Source organism: Tiliqua scincoides, chromosome 1 (genome assembly GCF_035046505.1).
Source record: "Tiliqua scincoides isolate rTilSci1 chromosome 1, rTilSci1.hap2, whole genome shotgun sequence".
Taxonomy (NCBI): Eukaryota; Metazoa; Chordata; class Lepidosauria; order Squamata; family Scincidae; genus Tiliqua; species Tiliqua scincoides.
The window spans coordinates 116558812-116578737 of NC_089821.1; the positions used below are offsets into that span (position 1 = coordinate 116558812).

Consider the following 19926-nt stretch of genomic DNA (forward strand, 5'->3'; position numbering starts at 1 on the left):
TTGGAATGTTAACACTCCATACTCTGTATGAATGTACCTCCCAAAACCCAGCTGATAACAGGTTAATCAAATTTAATTTAGTACAGCAATTAAGTCTACACCAAAACAATAGGCAAATTCAGCATTAGAGGACACTTACATGACACATGCAGTTGAAAAATAACCAGGACTAGATATCCTATATTAACTTTAACTGTCATCCCACCTCAACTTCAAATCTTAAGAGCAATTTCCTCAGCTTATCAAACCCCTTAGCTGAGGCAAATACTCTAGCTAAAAGAAGGAAGGAGTCTCCCCACAACCACCCACACACACTTTTATACTTCTGAACTCTAATCAAACAGTTCCTTCCCCACTGGCCTTAATTACTAACATCTCACAGCTGCTTTAATGAGCAAACTGCTCAAAGTAGAATCCAGCCTGAGCTAAAGCAGCAGCAAGACAAACTTATTTAAAGGGGAATTAGGTCAAGGCCCAATGCACTTACCTATTCACAAAGCCAGTCATCTATTCCCTTTTGCCTTCTACTTGTGGGAACTTGTCTTGGTGGTGTATGAATGACATTCTGGAAGATCTTTGTTTGCATGTAAGCCGCCCAATTTCTTCAACAAATGGCTCAGTCTGGACCACCAAAGAGTGAAGGAGGAGCAGTATCTCATTTCCGCTAATAATCAATCTCTGACCCTGTGTGAATAGGAATTGCTGGGCCATTTGAAGCTAGATATCTCCAAGCACGCTCAAAGAATTTTGAAGGCAAGGGCAAAAAACATGGCAACTCTGCATACATCCAAAGCTGATGTAGAGCTGTGTTGTCTCTGATAGACTTCTGCATGTATGTTGGCAAATTCTGGACCTTGGCAGTGAATTTTCAAAACTTTCCCTTCTTTCTAGTTGGTGGTTGGGATGTGAGAGGGAACTCTCTAAATTCCACAAGAAGCCTGTTTTGGTTAAGAATGGTCATTGTGGTTTGCTGTGCCATGCCAGCCAGCCACACTTTCCCAGATGTTTGTCCAGGTGTTGGGATCTGACAGAATCAATAGGACCCCAGAACAACAAGCCACATGTTAAGTTAATGTCTGGAAATCTAGTAAATCCAAACCTTTGCAAACTGTAACAGATGCAGGTCCCTTTACCTTCAGGTGTTCAGCACAAGTTACAGCATATATTGGTGAGGGCTGCACTGTATCTAGTAATATATTCAGAGCTCCTTGAGGAAAGCTCTGACTTCATCATGTTTTAATTTTTCAATGGAAAAATGTCACAATACAAGGAAAACCTGTTCTTATACCCAAATTGATCAAAACTGTTGATATACTTTAGCACATTTTCTTGCATCAGATCAGAACTTTCCAACCCTCGGGGCTTGTCTACCCCACAGCTAAAATAAAAAAAGCATTGTTCATAATACCGTTTCTTCGACCTTGCATTTTACATAGCTACAACCTAAAAGTGGACAGAAGGATAACAGCCCCTCAAGACTACTCCTTGCATTCTCTAGTGACAAATGGGTGTTGTCTGCTTTTTATGTATATACTGTGGAGCTGTGGCTGATCCTGATGCATGTATTAGGGGTACACAAAACATTTTCTAGGTACAAAGTACATATACTGTGCGAAGCGGCTATTTATCCTGAGATAATGTACCAGATATATTAGTGCAATGCTAATGAGAAGAAACTGAATGATCCAAATATTGGTAGCCTATTACTCTGAAGACTAAAATGTGAAATTGCAAGAGTGTGAACCCCTGTGTAAGGCATTTTCTCACTATAGGTATCTTTCTTATAAGCATATTGAGTTGGATCCAATGGTGTTCTTGAATGTGTGAAATCTTTAACGTCTTCTAGTTTGTGATGCGGCATTAGGATCTGTCACTCAAATGGAGGAAATCGGAGATTTCATTGAGTATGCCTGTGCACTGTGTGTGTGTGTGGGGGGGGGGGGTTCCTGTATTTTATTCTCTTCATTCATCCAGTCTTTGGTATTGTAAAATTAAAAGTAATTAATTGACCACAGAAGGTAAAACACATTTAGGTTTTTGAATAAAAAAGATGACCTGCCTCTAAAAATTTACTGAGATGCTGAATATTGTTTTTTTATAGTGTACCCTCCGGATCAGAGTTTCCGTTTAGTTACTCATTGAAATAGCTGTTTCAAGTTGTCCTGATTATGCACAGCACTGCAAATGAACATAATTGCAAGGGTCTAGAAATGTGTCTTGTGTGTTTTAGCATAGCATATTTAAAACCACCCAAGAAAAAAACAGGAGGTAAAAAAATGTGTGTTTTCTTTCTGCTTGCAGGTGAAATCCGTAATAAACCTCTTGTTTGCTGCATATACGGGTGATGTATCTGCACTCAGAAGGTACAGTCAGTGTGATTTGCGAGGCTTGTTCACAAACATGGGTGTTCTGTTTTACCTGTGCGCAGAGCCATCCCTAGAAGGGTGTGAGCAGAGTGCAGGGCTGGGACAACTCAATGTTTAAATGGGAGGCCCCTCTATTATGGTGTTATATTGGTCATAAAAATGCAGTGTCCAGGGCATCTGCCCCAGTTGCCCTACTCAAAGTACAGCTCTGGCTCAGAGCCTCACACCTAGTGTGACAAACTCTCATGTATATCCAATGCTTCTTAAATTGTGGGTTGGGACCCACTAGGTTTCAATTTCAAATGAGTCCCCATTAATTTCAATATTTTATTTTTAGTATATTACACTTGATGCTACCATGGTGTGTGACTGCATCTGGGAAATGTAACAGGCCTGTACTTTTAACAAGCTACTATGAATATTCTTTTAACAATGATAGTAATTGGAACTCAATCCTGGAAGGGCTGTAGCAGGCTAAAGATCCCAGGTTCAGTTCCTGGTACCTCCATGCAAGGTTGGGAAAGATCCCTGTTTGAAACCCTGGGGAGTGGATGCCTGTCAAGTAGACTGAGCTAGATATGTTCATGGGAGAAGAAAGATGTTTGAATTAAATGTAGTCGAGGTGCTTCTAGAGTGGCTTTGCTGCTCTTAACAATGCTGTATCTGTCTTCACCCTTACTTCTGTCTACTCTTACTGTGGCTTAATTCCCACATTCTTCCTTATTTATGGCTAGAGGTGCTTAAAAATAGGATTATTTATTTTACTCAGAAGTAAGTTTAGTAAGACTTAGGATGTATTCCTGTCTTACTCAACAGAAACAAGCACCCTTACTTATGACCAGCCCTTTTCCTAGCAGATTCTCAGTTTCTCCAACATTCAGTCCAAATGCCTTCTGTTCTGTAGTTCCTCCCTTCCTCCACTTACTATGCCCTGGTTTGTCACTGCCCCTGCCCAACAAATCTGAAATTCACTTAACCACTAACTTACTGAAGTGCCAGGAATAGAAAGGTTTGGTTTTAGTGAGAAGGATTGCCATCTCCCATTTAGGCCCTGTTCTTGAACTCCATTGACTTCCAAAACTAGGAGGAATCAGTCACTTCTCCTTATTTCAAGGTTAGCTGGTCTGAGTGACCTTTCCTTTTCACCCTCGCCCCTAACTTTATCTAGTTCCTATGATTGGATCCACACCACTGCAGACAGAAGTTGAATGAGCCACTCTAACCAACAGTGGGGAAAAAGGTAGTTTCGGGTTCCTTTGAAATCTTAGGGTCATCTGCCTGTTCCGGCCCCTGCAGTAAGACAGACAATGCCATGCTACTGCAGAGAAATGGAGCATGGGAGTCCTCTGCTCTCAGATGATCAGTTGCTGCAAAGGTAACAGTTGATCACCATGTAGAATACTTCTTCATATGGTTATATGAAGTTAACTTCATATGGTTATATGTAGAATACTTCTTCATATGGTTATATGGCTTTGCTTCTGTCTCAGGACAGCCTGAGAAATATACAATCCTGTGGCTAATTGAGAGATCTGTTTGCTAATGAAACTTTATTTTAATGTTATCCTTTCTACAAGGAAGGAGGAAGCAGTCTTCAAGAGATTATTTTATCCTTGTTACATCCCTGTTAGGTGATGAGGCTGAGTTAGGGCAAAAGAAAGTAATAAGCCCAAGGTCTTCTAGCACACCTCATGGCTGAATTGGGACTTGAACCCTAGTTTCCAATATCTAAGCCTAAATCATTAATCATTTAATCACACTGGCTTTATGCTTAGTTAACTCTGTGCTTGTAACCAGTTAGAATTGGCACATTTCTGTATATGGCAGCAACCTGAAGGTGCTTTTCTGTGAATACTGAATGAAGGTTCCAAATGTACTCTGAAGTACAAGAATTTTAAATTTCAAAAAATCAAAAGCCACTGCTACGTGTTTGCAGAAAATTCTTAAAACATTGCATCAACAGGCAATACTTTCCTCTTAAGTTTGTGAGTTTAACGGGAGATTCATGAGGTCACACATCCATACTACGATTTTTATCCCCTACCTCACCTTCTGTTCTTCATCCATATTAAAAAGCAATCTGGCTTGTTATCCTTGGCAGAGCTTGCTCACAGTACAAACCATTCTGAACTCCTTTTTATAATGTAGTAGTAGAGATTCATACCTCTCCCGTTTTGGGCTCCATATTTAATCATGTTAATCAAGAGAGCACAAGTAATGTGTTCGTCAGTACTAGTGAGGTTTTTGGTTCAATTGCAGTTTTTGACAAGACACACAATAATTGATTAAACCTTACAGAATTATAGCAACAATATTGCAGCATTAGGATTAAGTGCTCTTTGCTGAAGAGTTTGTCGCCATTGTGCTTTTCAACGACTTTGAAGATTTCTTTTAGGCATTGCCAAATATGGTGGATGATTAGTAAAAATTCTTGATTTGGGAACAGTTACAGAGCTCAATGAAAAGGTAGTTCAAGGCTTTTGAAAGTAACAAAAGAAGGGGAAAAACCAGGGGCAAGGAATGTTCTAGCCATCACAAAATGGTTGAGATAACTGATGTGCCTTGTCCAGTCAAGATATGCTTAACTTTCTAGTTTTTGAAAGTTGCTTCTCTTATCACTAGCAGCTTATCAGCATGTTATAGGCTTGATATACACCCTGTCCTTGATTATGTGCATCTGTTTTGAGGTTTGGGAATGTGACAAAATGCACTTTGGACAGAATATAGGGTGAAATTCCTTTTGTTTTGTTTCCAAGATATCTTTGCCCCTGTTCTTTACCAGAAGTTGTTCATAATTAAAGATAAGTAGATTTGCCTCCCGATTTTTAGTGAACTTTAATATCCGTACGTGGGATAGCCCCAAAATAGAATTGTCAGTGCATCTGTAATATCCAAGGCACTTTATGTGCTTATCCTGTTGCTCAAATGTTATGATATACTCATTTTCTGCTTTTATGACTTGTCCCAGAAAGTGGCTTATTTATTTCGGTAAATTACATCAGTGCTTTCCAAAGTGGAAGGTGTAGAAACTGAGTCATGGTGTTAGATGTATCGCTCTGTGCTCCTTTGGGTGAAAAAGCGATCAAATTTTCATTCACCTCCTTCCTACCGATATAGGGATGTTGGTATTGTCCTAAATGAAGAAGTAAGAGTACCCAACTGGTATAAGAAAGGAATCCCTGAGACATTCAGTTGGCCAGAAAGCAAAATCTCATCCCTGACCCTCTAACTGGGTGAAGGGGACAGCAGGATGTTTGGGGGCATTATTACCTGGGCTGCAGATATCAACCCTGTGGAAGACCTTGCACTTAACTCTGCCTCATTTGTGATCAGATACTTCTCTTATATTTCCTTTTTTTTCAGGTTTGCTTTGTCAGGCATGGATATGGAGCAGAGAGACTATGATTCTCGGACAGCATTGCATGTTGCAGCTGCAGAAGGTTGTGGCTATGAATAATTACTGAAGTAACTGTTCTGTTTTCACCTGGTTAATATGATGAGTACATTAAATTATCCTCCTTGTCTTGTAGGTCACGTAGAGGTAGTTAAATTTTTGCTGGAAGCCTGCAAAGTGAATCCTTTCCCCAAAGACAGGTGAGCATCTGCATTAAAGATATAACAGTTCATTAAACTGTGCCAGCATGAACTTTGAAAGCAATGTCCTGCAAAGGAATTATCATACTGAAAAACAGATAGTTCAGCGTGAAACTTAATTAGAATTGTGTCTCTGTGGAATTCTCTCAATTCTTGTCCCTTCTGTCCCCACTGAGGCCACAGGAGTGGCTCACAACAGACATAAAACAATTTATAAACTAGGTAAGCAAGTCATTAAAAGCATCCTATCAAAATACAAATAAAATCAATACCAGAATATCACAGTTGGCAAAGGAAAATATTACAGACCCAAAACCAGCAAGAAAAATGGGTTTTTACCTGGTATTTTTAAGAGTTCAGCATCTGAACCATTCAGACTACTGAGGGAGCTCCACAGACTGGGCACTGCTACTGAGAAAGCCCTGCCTCTTGTTTCCACCAATCTGATCTCACCCAGAGGCAAGACACAGAGCAAGTTCTCTGATGGGAAGTGAAGCATGCAAGCAGATACATGAGGGAGAATGCGGCCTTTCTGGTATCGAGATCTTGAGCCATGTGGGCCTGTGAAGATAACAACCAGGATCTTGAACTGGGCTTGCAAGCAAAATACAAGGCCTATTATAGATGGTACAACATGGGAGTAATGCGCAAAGCAGGATTCACCATCACTTCCTCTGTTGCACTTTGAGCACATTATGTAAATTATGTTTTTAATAACCAAATGTGAGCCATCTTTTGAGTCCCTCTGGAGGTGGAAAGGCAGCATGCAAGTGACCACATGGAAAAAAAATCCAGGAAAACCTGGTTTTTAGGATGCTACTATCCACTCTGTCACATTGTAAATGATAAATTTCTGTAGGGTGGTGAGATCCAAAGAAGTGTTTGACAGTGTCTGTTTTTAAAGATAATGGAACTCACCCAAGCCTCAGGGTGCCATTGATACTCTCTGCCACCCAACCAACCTGTCTGTATCTGGCTGCTTTTCTCTGCCAGCATGGCCAGGGTCGAGTGGGCAAGCAGTGTTGTAGAGTTCCAAGCAACCTATCCGCATCCTTGAGTTGAAAAGAGTCTAGGGCGAGCCAATTCTGTAGTCATGCTCGCTTCTGTCTTCAAAGAGAAGTCCGGCTAGGAACAGATTTGAGTAACTTCAGCATCTAAGTGATCACAAGGGGCAACTAAAGTCCCCTCCTGCTGTCACAAGAGCTAGGATGTAACAGGCTGCTCATCACACAGAGCCCTGCTGGATCACTCTGTGCTGATGCAATAGTGATGGTAAAGTCAACTTTCTTCAGTTCTACAGAGTTGACTCTAAAATGAATCTCAGCCTGTTCAGAGCAGAGTGCTGCCCATTTAAGCTAAATAGCTCAAAAGGTAATTCTTCTACTGGGATGAGGGGAAAAAAAATTTCATCTAAAATTAGAGGCCAAAATGTCTAGATACCCATCTAGAAAAACATCAAGACCCCCCCGCCCCAAATTAAGTGGTGATAGTGGGTTCTACATTGGTAAAGTACTTTTGAATACAAAGTTTTGTGGAGCTTTATTCATATCCATAAGTAACAAACTTGCAGCTGGTCTTCTGCAGAATGAGGTGTAGTCAAGTCCATTGATTTAAGTGAGGTTAGACATACCTAACTATTTAGGCTGTTTGTAAAGCCCTGTGAACCCAGCAGCTGAAACGTCCTACTGTTAAAATTTTTGAGATGTGTATCCACTCATCCTGTTCATGGTTTACTATAAATAATCATTAACCTTCTGGATTTTGCCTTCAGTTTTATTTCTTTTAACACGTACAGAACATTCTCTACTAGAATGAAATGTTTTTGAAGTTCCCCCATTTACAGGTAACAAACTTGAGAAGCTTAGGGGTGCTTCAGATAGCTTTCCAAATGGGCAAGAACATTTATATCCTGTGTGTGGATTGTCAAGTTTGTGTGTGGAAAAAGTTATCAGATTGCACTTATGATCAGCAAATATGCACTCAGAAATGTGCAAACACACAGATGGGGAAAGTATTAATTCCACTCACTTTACTCCTGCAGTGAATCAGACTACCTCAGGTGTAAAGAGACAGCTTCCGGTGTATTTTCGACTAGGCCCAAGTGTTCAGATTTAAGACTTGCCATGCCACCTCACTGACTGAGCATGTGCTAGTCATTGGTCAGCCTAAACTACCTCCCAGAATTCTTGTGATGCTTAAGTTTATGAGATACTACCAACATGTTGCTGAACTTGAATACTATTCATCTCACAGGTGGAACAACACTCCTATGGATGAAGCTTTGCACTTTGGACACCATGATGTATTTAAAATTCTTCAAGAATATCAGGTTCAATACACACCTCCAGATGATTCCAGTAATGGAAAGGAAAGTCAAACTGTACAGAAAAACTTGGATGGCTTACTATAATCCTCTTCTGCTAGATCCCAAGAATCAAGATGACTTATCTGTGTAATTGTGGAAAAATGATTATGAAGAGCGTGTGTGTTTCTATTGGATAGTGATGTATATTTTAAAGAAGTATCTCTTTGTTTCAGTGTTAACAGGAGCTTTCTTCATTATACGCACAGGGGAAAAAAAATCTAGTTCCTTGTTCAGAAAAATAAAACAAAAAGCTCCCTGAGAATCTCCCCTCATAATGTGAGCAATATTACCTCGTGCTACATATAATGAATAGAAAAGAAATATTAGCTATTGTTGGCTTTGTGCACTACTTAATTTATATTTTTTGTTCTATGTGAAGCTTTACTCTGTGGTCAATAATTTTTTTTTCCTGCTCAGTTTGCTTTTTTATAAATGAAGCCCTGTCTGGAAAGTGGCTGCGCATGGAACCAGGCTGCTACCGAGCACAAGTGTAAATGTGGTCCTGCTAGATTTCAAGAGTCATAGCTGATGTGGATTTAGTCTGAGTGTGTTGAGCATCTCTCTGCACTTAAATGTTGATTGAGTTTTGTTTGTTTTTTCAGTTTCCTAGGATACCTGTTTACATCATGCAATTCTCAAAAAGCATAAACTGGTGACACAGTCTAGGCTTAACTTTTATTCAGAGTTTTATCAGGGAATCTGTTCTAAGGTTTGTTTGACCAAAATGTGTAGAGCAGGGGTGGGCAAACCCCGGCCTGGGAGCCATTTGCGACCCTCAGGGTCCACCAATCCAGCCCATAGGGAGCCCCCAGTCTCCAATTAGTCTCTGACCTGTGAAAGACTGTTGGAGTCCATGCAGGCCCATGACTGCCAGGCCTTTTATAGTCTCCATGTTTTCTGCTTTTTCCTGGGCATTATTTTAACACACACACACACACACACACACTCCTCCCCAGTGTCTCTGAACAACTTATGTCTCCATGAGTTTCTGGCTTGGTCTCTGTTTTCACTGTGCAAGAAGTGTATGGCAAACATTTCATAGTTCTCATGTGGTTCTGTATGCCTGTCTTATAGTTCTCCTGTGTGTTATAAATAAGCCCAGTTACATTCATTCATTCATTGATTCATTCATTCATATAAGTTCTGTCTCTAATGTCTTCATTAAGTTCTGTCTCTAATATATTCAATTATGTAAATTTATGTAAATTTATTCAAATTTGAAATGTAAATTACTTCTTCCCTGGCCAAGGACACAGTATCAGAGAGGTGATATGGCCTTCATGCCAAAATGTTTGCCCACCCCTTGTACAGAGGAATGTAGTTGGCTAATCTCAATGTTAGAATTCAGATGTTTCTTTATTCCTCATCCAGTTTTGTTTTTTCCCTGTATTCAGGGCTAAAATACTTTTCAGTTGCTAGAACCTGTTGCTCCCACTATGCCACCAGCCAGTCAGACATAAGCCCTGATGAAAACCAAGCCCATCCAAAGTTGCACATTTCTCTTGTAGTAGTGGAAAAAGAAGTTAAAGGCTGACTTTCTACCATCAAGCTTCCAGAGTAGTTGCACTGAAGTCAAGAACCAGGTACTCCCATGTAAACAGTGAATGATCCAGACAAGCTACATTCACAATTTGGAAATCACCATGCTATGCATGTAATTTGTGCATTAGGCTGGAGTACTACAAGATCAAAGTCATAATGGTGATGCATCCTCATGATAATGTCATGGTTGGCATTTAACATGCCATAGCAAATCTAGATTCCAGTGTGTGGTCTGATGTGGCTTTGTGGTAGTAGAAACCTGAAAATAAAATACGCCACAGCTTTACTATGGAAAATCAGCTGATGTGTACCAGTACTTGTGTTGCCTAAGCTTTGTTCAAGAATGAGATAGGAGAGAGTTATGCCCCTGGCGATTCTTGAAGTAAGTACTTAAAGGCAGAAAGAAGTGTTTTGAGATTCATCACAAATTGGGCACACTTGGTGCTATGAATATCTCCTTAGTGAAAACCAGTACAGCTAGTATGAGTGGATCTGGATGCAAAACTGGGCTGTGAACCAGCCTAATGAAGGAAAACAACTACTACTTGTCTTTTTAATAATTTTTTAAATGAGAAAACAAAGATGTGGAGATGAGGAAGTAAAAAGGAAAAAACAAAAGTGGGTCTCATGCATCAGCTTGGGATAAAAGGTAGGTTCCTGTCTAAAATGGTTAGAGTGCTGCACTAGCACATTTGAATGGGATCCAGTATGTTTGAGTGATAAATGGGGTCTGACAAGTTACCAGGATTGGGGGTTCTGCAAGCTTTATTTTTGCTTTGCGTCACCTGTTGGATCCCCAGGAGCCCTTTTCACACTGTACCACATTCCTCCATTATTTTTAACCAAATTGGAAATACCAGTTACTGCAGCACCTCATGAGTGTTTAGTGATGTTGCTCAGATTGTGCAGGATGACAATGTTGAAAGTCCACCTGTAGAGGCAGAGTGAATTGTGGCCTAGATGTTTCTTAGAAACCAGTGGACATCTATGGGTATCTCCCCCTCCATTAAAAAAGATTAGATTTTATTTTGACATTTTGCTAGTCTGTACCTAAATCATTTAAAGCACTAATATTGCAAATGAAATAGTAGATTTATGGCTATGAGCAAATCAAGGCATTTTACCAAAAGCTTAGACTAGGTCTGCTTTTGTTTCCCTGCCATTAACGTAGAAGCTATTCTAGCCAGCCTCTTTTGCAAAAGTAGTTTGTTTTCTCATAAGAGAAAGTCATGTTTTGTAAAGCATTTGTGTCCTTTGGAGACAGTTCATTTATATGTATGTTTATTTATAAATATGCTATTCTTCTGTTATTGGCACTGACACTTAAGGTATGTTTATTTTTTGGGTTACCAAATGCTGACATTGTTTTGCTCCAAAGAAACCCTCTGCTTCCCCACCCCTCCCCTCTTGAAGCTTATGCATTCTTATTTATCACAGCAGCTAGAAGTGACTTAAGTCAGCTCATGCTTTGTACACAAATACTGCAGTGGTTGTAGAGTCACCTGTCCCCAGCTTTTTATGGACAAATGTGTGCTAATGAACTGATGTTCTTTCAAGCCTCAGAGCTGGACTATCAATGAGTTTATATTGATCCTGTGAGTAACGTTGACTGATTTGGCTTGATATTTGACAGATTCTTCATTGTCGGGAATAAACCGTGATGAATGTATTGCTTCTGGCAGTTTCCCACAACTGAATCTTAAACTTAATACTTGAGCTGTACCAGTTCTGAAAATAAGATGTATTTTCAGGATGACAAATCAGATGGTGTTGCTTTTTACAACATAATAAACAGGAATACCACAAAACAAAATCTTTGTGTTTTCGGCTGCAGTTTTTTCTCTCTTGCTGTCTAACCTAACCTAAAGTATGGGTGGAGCCTTTTGCATTTTGTTTCACTAGAAGAAGCACCCAACTTGGCTAGCTGAATGTTGCTGTTTGCTTAACACATGTTTTATTACACTTGTTCCTGCCTTTCTTCTATCATGGAACTGAAGACAGTTGGGTGGGCTGGTAGGCACCCACCCAAGCTGCCCAGCCATGTGACTGTATCATGGGCCCTTAGATAATATTCTGGAGGTAATTCCTTTTTATGTCCCCACCCAACAGAGAATGTTAAACTAGGGTTGAATTAAAATTCTGTCATTGAGTGCAGGGCCCTTTACTTCTATGTGGATAACCATGCTGTTAGGGTGGGTGCCACTCTGCCACTACACTACTTGAAAGTTATTGGGGGGGGGAAGGGCATGAAGCTATTTTCCTCAGCCAATAAAGCTGTTGCAGTTCTGAGAAGCGCAAATCAGGATTGCATGCCCCAATGGCAGCTGCTATTAAGTCCCACATGTCTTCCCTTGTCTCACCACTAGTACAAAGTACTGTCCTTTTTATAACCGCAGCTGCCCTTTGGGAAGGAACAATTTGAAGCACATGTAGAAGAGAAGTTAATCCTTGCCTTTCTCCACACTATGTACTGCCCCCTCAATTTTTCTTTTATATGGTTCTTCCAGGTCCCCAGTGTGTGTTGCTATGCCCCTATAGGAAAGCTAACCCTATCCATTTCAGGAAACCAAATGAGTGCTCTTGATGCTGGAGCAGAACTGGCAGAAATTGCAATGTTGGAGGCTATACCAGTTGCACTAAAGAAGCAAGCCCAGCATTGGATCTGTCTTTAAGTCCTAGTCACCTAATATTTTAATTCATAAAGTTGCCCTTGAAACAAAGCAGCACAACAGTTTTTTAGAACATACAACTCAATGGGCATAATACTAGTCAAACAGATGCCCATTTATGCTTTTGTGACTTTACTTGAATACCTTACACAGGAGCAAATCACTTACAAAGGATATGATGATCATATAATAGAATAGGATAGCAGCAAATAGTATGTACAGAACCATTAGCAGAAGGTATATTTAGTAAAAAAAAGCTTTTGGGTGCCTGCCTCCACAATGCAATTTTGGAAAAGAAAAGAGTACAGCATGACAGCCTGTGCCATCATGTACTACAGACTAGAACTCAAAACACCAGATGACTCTTGACTAACTGCAGCCCCAACAAGTAGACCAGCTGGCAGTGATGTCTTGCTATCCAAGCACTTAGGATGCATATTCTGAACACATCTAGAGGGGAAGAAAAAAAGTACAAGTCACAAAAAAAAACACACAAAATTGTTCAAGTTCCAATGAACAATCATGCATACTAGAGGTTGTTCCTTGATAGACCCTAAAACAGCCTTTACATGCCAGGCTTTGGGGGGGGGGGGAGAACAACAGTAGTAGGTTGAAAGAGGCCATTCAGTCCCAGGTGTCTCCAGGTAAGGCTAGAAAGATCCTTGCCTGTAATTCCACAAGGACACCACCAGCCCCTATAGACAATTCTACCTCGCCAGCCATTGAGCTAGATGGCTGTAGCTTAGTGGTAGAGTACCTGCAGAGTTCCCAGATTTGATCCCCAGTATCTCCAGATAGTTCTGGGAAAGAACCCTGCTTGAAACACTGGAGTGCCACTGGCCAATGAGCATAGGTAATTCTGAGCCGAATTAGCCCTTACAGGGTATTTTTCACATTTTTATACCACCCTTCCTCCAAGGAGCTTGACTTTATGTATATAGTTCCTCCCCTCCTTTTGTCCTCACAATACTGTGAGGGAGGCATGAGGCTGAGAGATGGTGACTGGCCCAAGGTCACCCAAGAAGCTTCATGGGTGAGCAGGACCTGGATAGTTCAGGTCCAAGTTCAACAGAAGCACTGCACGATCCTGGTTGGAGGCAATCTCTTTACACCCAGTAGCAGGGGCATGTTCTGTGCATTATCTATTGAACTAGTGCTGACCCAGGTATTCAGAGCTCCACAGGGGTTGTTCAGGTATACAGAGACATAAAAAGGTCTAGTAGGAGGAACTGAAGGAAAGAGCAAGAAGGTGACAGAATTGGCCTGGATCCTTTACCCCACTTTGTTTACATACCCTCAAGTAACCTCTAATAGATAGCAGACCACATGTCAGACAAGGGAGACCCAGTTTCAAGTTCTTGCTCTGCAATCATGCGCACTGGGTTATTCTAGGGCAAGTTTCAGTACCTAATTTTTAGGGTTGCAAGGATAAAATGGGTAATTCCAGCTATGTTGCTACAACCTTGTCATGCCTGACAAGGGGACTTTTAGCAACCACCTGTTGATCCAGGGCAGTGATACCTAGTGCCAAGTATTCACTCTCTTCCCCTTCTCCCTTCTTTGAATTAGTTTAACTTGCAGCTTAGTGGGACCAGACCTGGTAGATCTAGTCTGCTGCCACCAGCCCAAGAGATCTGGTTCCCAGAGGGGTTCCCTGGGCAAAGCCTCTCCCCAGGAATGCTATTTAGGGTTGTCAAAATGCCCTCACTCTGACTGTAATACCTTGCAGAGCTGGGAGGCTGACATTCACTGATCCCAGAACATGGCAGAGGGTTTTAAGCTAAAAGGTTTTATTAAGAGGAAAAACAATGGAAACAAGCTTGGTTCCTCATTAGTAAACATCCTGAATGGTGCTGGCTCTGCAGGGAGGCCTCACACATGCAGGCCTTGCTGGTCTAGGCAGAGAGCCTAGATCCCAACTCAGCTTGGCCTGAGCCAAGGGAACCAACAGCTCCCAACAGCTGGAGGGGAAGGGCAGACCAACAAAACCTAATGCTCTGTCCTGCTCAATACTTGGTCCTATCTATGCCCTGGGGCTCTCCTTATCAGCCTTCCACACTGCTGACTTGGGCTCTTCCTGTCTTGCCCAGTCAGAGGAACACAGGAGAGACTCCTCAGGTCTGGTGATCTTTTTCCCTGGCCCCAGTTTTCCAATTGGCTGGCTCCCCCTGGAACCTAGAGCACCTCGGAACTGGAGGGACACCTTCTATAATGAAATACAGTTGTTTACCAATTCATCACAGACCTCATTAAAAGAAAAATGGAATGCACATAGGGATGCGATTTTAGTTTCAAGGTGTAAATCTAACTCAAAGTGCATACAGTTCTTATTTGGGGGGGGGGGAAATGACCTTTAGAAAGACAACAATATGGGGGTGCATGCTCTCATAGTTACCACAACTATGCTAGGTTGGTAGACCTCAAAAGCATTGTTTGTATTTTTACTCACCAAAATTTCTGCAGAGGTTATTGCCTGAGCTACCACATCATAATCTTCTGGTGACATGGGCAAGAGGTTTTCTGTGGACTGCAATCTGGAAGGGTGCCTGAAAAACACCAAGGGAAAACCAAATGACTGTTCATATGAATTGGCAATAGCAAGGCATGATCATTCCTGGGACAGAACACCCCTCTCTAACCAAGGCTGTCTAGCAGATTTGTAGCACAGGAAGCCATACATGCTGTGCAGAATGCAGGCAAGCAGGGCAGCAGGCACAAGCACATTTTTGCCATAATGGAATGAGCTGGCTTCAGGCTGGGAAGGCCAAAAGAATAGCAATGCCTGCCATTAATATGGTACAACACTTTCTTCATAATTATGAGCCAGTTCCAATTAGACTCTTTGGTTCCCAGCAACCTACCACCAGCACGGATGAATCTCAAAGCCAAGAGCATCACAGTACACTATCCTCGCCCCTCCTCAGTCACCTTTGTTTACTCTCTAACTGCCACTGCATTATGCATATTATACCACCATCAGATCCATTCACCTGACCATCAAAAGTTATAGGGGAAGAGGTAGAGTGAAGCATTAAGTCCTTGCCTCTGCCCATATATGGTCAGTGATGCAAAGTGCACCTTGCCCCTCAGTCTTATGCTTTCAGAGACAAGGTGCACAGAGAAAAGGGGATGGGGAAAAGTTGAGGTGAAATACCATTTTAAAAATGTGACAGTCAAAAGGAGAGATTCTCAGACATTTAAAAATGCAAGGACGGAAGGAGCCAGCTGGATGCTGGGCGGTAAAAGTATTCCAGCAGCAACAGTAAGAACATGCAGCCAGGGAACAGAGAACATTATTTTGGGCTTAGGGAGGCAAAGGAGTGCAGAGAACAGAAAAAGAACATGGATGGTTATAATAAGAATGGAATAGACAAACTGAACTGGATAGAGAAAAGAAGATTGCTCAGATAGCCCTGCCCCAAGTAAAGAGAAGGCTAGGACACCCTATAGTAATTGATGCCAGGCTCTGCTCCCTACAGGGAGAGGTAGGAGGCCAGCCAAAAGCAAGGCCACTTGAACTCAGATTTCCCTCTCATCCTGAGCCCCAACTGCAATCACATCATCTTTTTCCAGTTTACTTCCCTGCCCTCCAAGGTGCCCCTGCTCCAGCTTTGGGAGCTGCCCCAGACTCGCCTGAAGAAGTTATTCCCTTCCCAGCGGCAGCCTCCCTTTCTTTCTCCCCTGACCCGAGTCCCTCAGCCACACATCCCCCAGTTTGAGGCAGTCTGCTTGTCTTTTCCAGTCAGTACCATATTAAAGAAGCACATTATACTGGTATTCAAATACGAACAGTTTATTGTGACATCAATATGTGCATGCTTTTTCCAAGTTTTAAAGAGGAAATGGCGCAAGTGTGAGGAGTTAGCGCGTGCTGTCAGGATGCCATCAGTGGGAATGTGAGGGAAAGAGGTGGGTTGTCGCTTCCAGAATCAGCACAGGCATGGACCAACAACGACACTGGGCTGTGCTGATCCCTGGAGGCTACACGAAGGCATATATCCACACTGCATGAGCAGTAAGGAAGGCGGAGAGGAGACTTTCTGCTCTGTCCTTACCCTTCATTAACAATTTAACAAGATTAAAAGTAAAAACAGTGTTTGAAAGTGAATTCAGCTGTCTTCTTAGCAAACTCACACTTCAGATACAGAGATTAATTCAGTTTTGATGTATCCCTTCCCTCCACCGTCCACATCCATGGGTTCAGTTGCTAAAATGAAAACAAAAATCTCTTTAGTATCCCAGAGTTGTCCACACTGGCCACCTAAGGCAAACACTTTCCCTCAGGTAAGTCATCCTATATTCAACCACTTCCAACCCTTGTTCATCAATTAAAATTGCAATGAAGGAACACATAAAAAACCCTCTCTCCACAGAAGAGTCACTGAGAACACTGGATGAGGTAGGTATTGTGAAACTTGTGAAGTTGGAGCTACATGTTCCACCTACATGTCGTTCATCCTGTTTAAACTGGGATGGCCACTTCTCTGCAAGGCACTGTGGGAGGTGGGGGGAATGTCAGAGGTGCAGTGCCTAGCCCTTCCTGCATATGATGCTCTCCACCCCCCCCCAAACTCACCCCATGCCCTAGTTACTACTCTCTTCCCCTGGGACCTGATCCCATGTTCTGGGTCAGAAAAAAGAGAATCCTATCCTCTAGTTCAGCCATTTTCAACCACTGTGCCATGGCACATTGATGTGCCATGAATGGTCCCCAGGTGTGCCGCAGAAATCTGGGAAAAGGTCATTTTATTAGTAGGACCATTGGATATGTGAGCCCCCACTGGCAGCACAGTGTGCCTTGCCAATTGTCAAACAATTGATGGTGTGCCTTGAGCATTTTAGTGCCTTGTCAAAGTGTCATGAGATGAAAAAGGTTAAAAATAACTGCTCCATTGAATCTCCAATTATTAACAACATGCACATTTACAGATCCTGAGGAGTTCTTAAAAAGTTTACCCCCAATTTTATGTTTTGTACACAAACAATACTGTTGATGGTCTGTGTGAGAGAGACAGAGAATAATAAATACTTACACTCTTTGGGCCTGGAGTAGTATTTTCCAAAGGCATTGTCTTTGGGAATATCTGGATAGAGGAATTTCAGTGGATTTTCAGGAATATTTTCAGCTGCCATCACCTTATAACTACGGATGATATCAGGAAGACTAACAGCAGTGAGTTCCTTCTTGGTATAAGGCTCTACTGAGTGGAAGTCAACATCTAGAAGGTGAGAGAAAAAAAGAACAAGTTAAGAGTTGGCTTCCAATGCACAATTAGAAGCCTGACTTTCAACGGTATGCTCAACATCAGCCCTTTTGTTGTTGGCAACCTTCAGTCTCGAAAGACTATGGTATCGCGCTCTGAAAGGTGGTCCTGGAACAGCGTCTAGTGTGGCTGAAAAGGCCGATTCGGGAGTGAAAATCCCTTCCACACCGGGAGCAAGTGCAGTCTGTCCCTGGTCTGTCTCCCTGGCTATGGGCCTTCCTTCTTTGCCTCTTAGCCTCAGACTGTTGACAAAGTGTCTCTTCAAACTGGGAAAGGCCATGCTGCACAGCCTGCCTCCAAGCGGGACGCTCAGAGGCCAGGGTTTCCCACTTGTTGAGGTCCACTCCTAAGGCCTTCAGATCCCTCTTGCAGATGTCCTTGTATCGCAGCTGTGGTCTACCTGTAGGGCGCTTTCCTTGCACGAGTTCTCCATAGAGGAGATCCTTTGGGATCCGGCCATCATCCATTCTCACGACATGACCGAGCCAACGCAGGCGTCTGTTTCAGTAGTGCATACATGCTAGGGATTCCAGCTCGTTCCAGGATTGTGTTGTTTGGAACTTTGTCCTGCCAGGTGATGCCGAGAATGCGTCGGAGGCAGCGCATGTGGAAAGCGTTCAGTTTCCTCTCCTGTTTTGAGTGAGGAGTCCATGACTCGCTGCAGTACAGACGTGTACTCAGGACGCAAGCTCTGTAGACCTGGATCTTGGTATGTTCCGTCAGCTTCTTGTTGGACCAGACTCTCTTTGTGAGTCTGGAAAACGTGGTAGCTGCTTTACCAATGCGTTTGTTTAGCTCGGTATCGAGAGAAAGAGTGTCGGAGATCGTTGAGCCAAGGTACACAAAGTCATGGACAACCTCCAGTTCATGTGCAGAGATTGTAATGCAGGGAGGCGAGTCCACATCCTGAACCATGACCTGTGTTTTCTTCAGGCTGATTGTCAGTCCAAAATCTTGGCAGGCCTTGTTAAAACGATCCATGAGCTGCTGGAGATCTTTGGCAGAGTGGGTAGTGATAGCTGCATCATCGGCAAAGAGGAAGTCACACAGACATTTCAGCTGGACTTTGGACTTTGCTCTCAGTCTAGAGAGGTTGAAGAGCTTTCCATCTGATCTGGTCCGGAGATAGATGCCTTCTGTTGCAGTTCCAAAGGCATGCTTCAGCAGGACAGCGAAGAAAATCCCAAACAAGGTTGGTGCAAGAACACAGCCCTGCTTCACACCGCTTCGGATGTCAAAGGGATGTGATGTGGAGCCATCAAAGACAACAGTGCCCTTCATGTCCTTGTGGAAGGATCTGATGATGCTGAGGAGCCTGGGTGGACATCCAATCTTGGGGAGAATCTTGAAGAGGCCATCCCTGCTTACCAGGTCGAAGGCCTTTGTGAGATCTATGAAGGCTATAAAGAGTGGCTGTCGTTGTTCCCTGCATTTCTCCTGCAGTTGTCTAAGGGAGAATACCATATCAGTGGTGGACCTGTTGGCTCAGAATCCGCACTGTGATTCTGGATAAACACTCTCTGCAAGTACCTGGAGCCTCTTTAGTGCAACTCGGGCAAACAACTTTCCTACAACGCTAAGGAGAGAGATGCCACGGTAGTTGTTGCAGTCACTCCTGTCGCCTTTGTTCTTGTACAGCGTGATGATGTTTGCATCCCTCATGTCTTGAGGTACTCCACCTTCTCTCCAGCAGAGACAGAGGATTTCATGCAGCTCAGTGACGATGATCTCTTTGCAGCACTTTAGGACTTCAGCAGGGATGCTGTCTTTTCCAGGTGCCTTGCCAAAGGCAAGGGAGTCCAGGGCCACGTGAAGTTCTTCTAGGGTTGGTTCACTGTCAAGCTCCTCCAGCACAGGCAGGCACTCAATGTTGTTCAGTGCTTCTTCGGTGACTACATTTTCTCTGGAGTATAGCTCAGAATAGTGCTGCACCCAGCGTTCCATCTGCTGTGTCCGATCCTGGATGACCTCGCCTGTGGCAGACTTCAGAGGGGCAATTTTCTTCTGCGTTGGACCTAGGGCCTGCTTGATACCGTCATACATCCCCTTGATGTTGCCCGTGTCAGCTGCTATCTGTATCTCGGAACAGAGCTGGAGCCAGTAGTCGTTAGCACATCTCCTGGCAA

General features: G+C 42.7%; 2 protein-coding genes across 3 annotated transcripts in view; one reads left to right on the forward strand and one right to left on the reverse strand.

The window, feature by feature from the left end:
• The window catches only part of GLS (glutaminase), a 75609-nt gene extending 63935 nt beyond the window's left edge, over positions 1–11674 (forward strand). For both annotated transcript variants that reach the window (XM_066613517.1, XM_066613601.1), the window contains 4 exons: positions 2302–2363; positions 5730–5806; positions 5897–5960; positions 8214–11674. In XM_066613517.1, the coding sequence (XP_066469614.1) occupies positions 2302–2363; positions 5730–5806; positions 5897–5960; positions 8214–8370 (360 nt within the window). In that variant the 3' untranslated portion in view covers positions 8371–11674. The remainder of the gene's footprint in view (positions 1–2301; positions 2364–5729; positions 5807–5896; positions 5961–8213) is intronic.
• Positions 10624–19926, reverse strand: part of STAT1 (signal transducer and activator of transcription 1) — a 42627-nt gene continuing 33324 nt past the window's right edge. Inside the window, exons 21-24 of the mRNA XM_066613386.1 lie at positions 17570–17755; positions 16671–16743; positions 14986–15082; positions 10624–12986 (exon numbers count right to left, since the gene is read on the reverse strand). Of these exons, the coding sequence (XP_066469483.1) occupies positions 12963–12986; positions 14986–15082; positions 16671–16743; positions 17570–17755 (380 nt within the window). The 3' untranslated portion in view covers positions 10624–12962. The remainder of the gene's footprint in view (positions 12987–14985; positions 15083–16670; positions 16744–17569; positions 17756–19926) is intronic.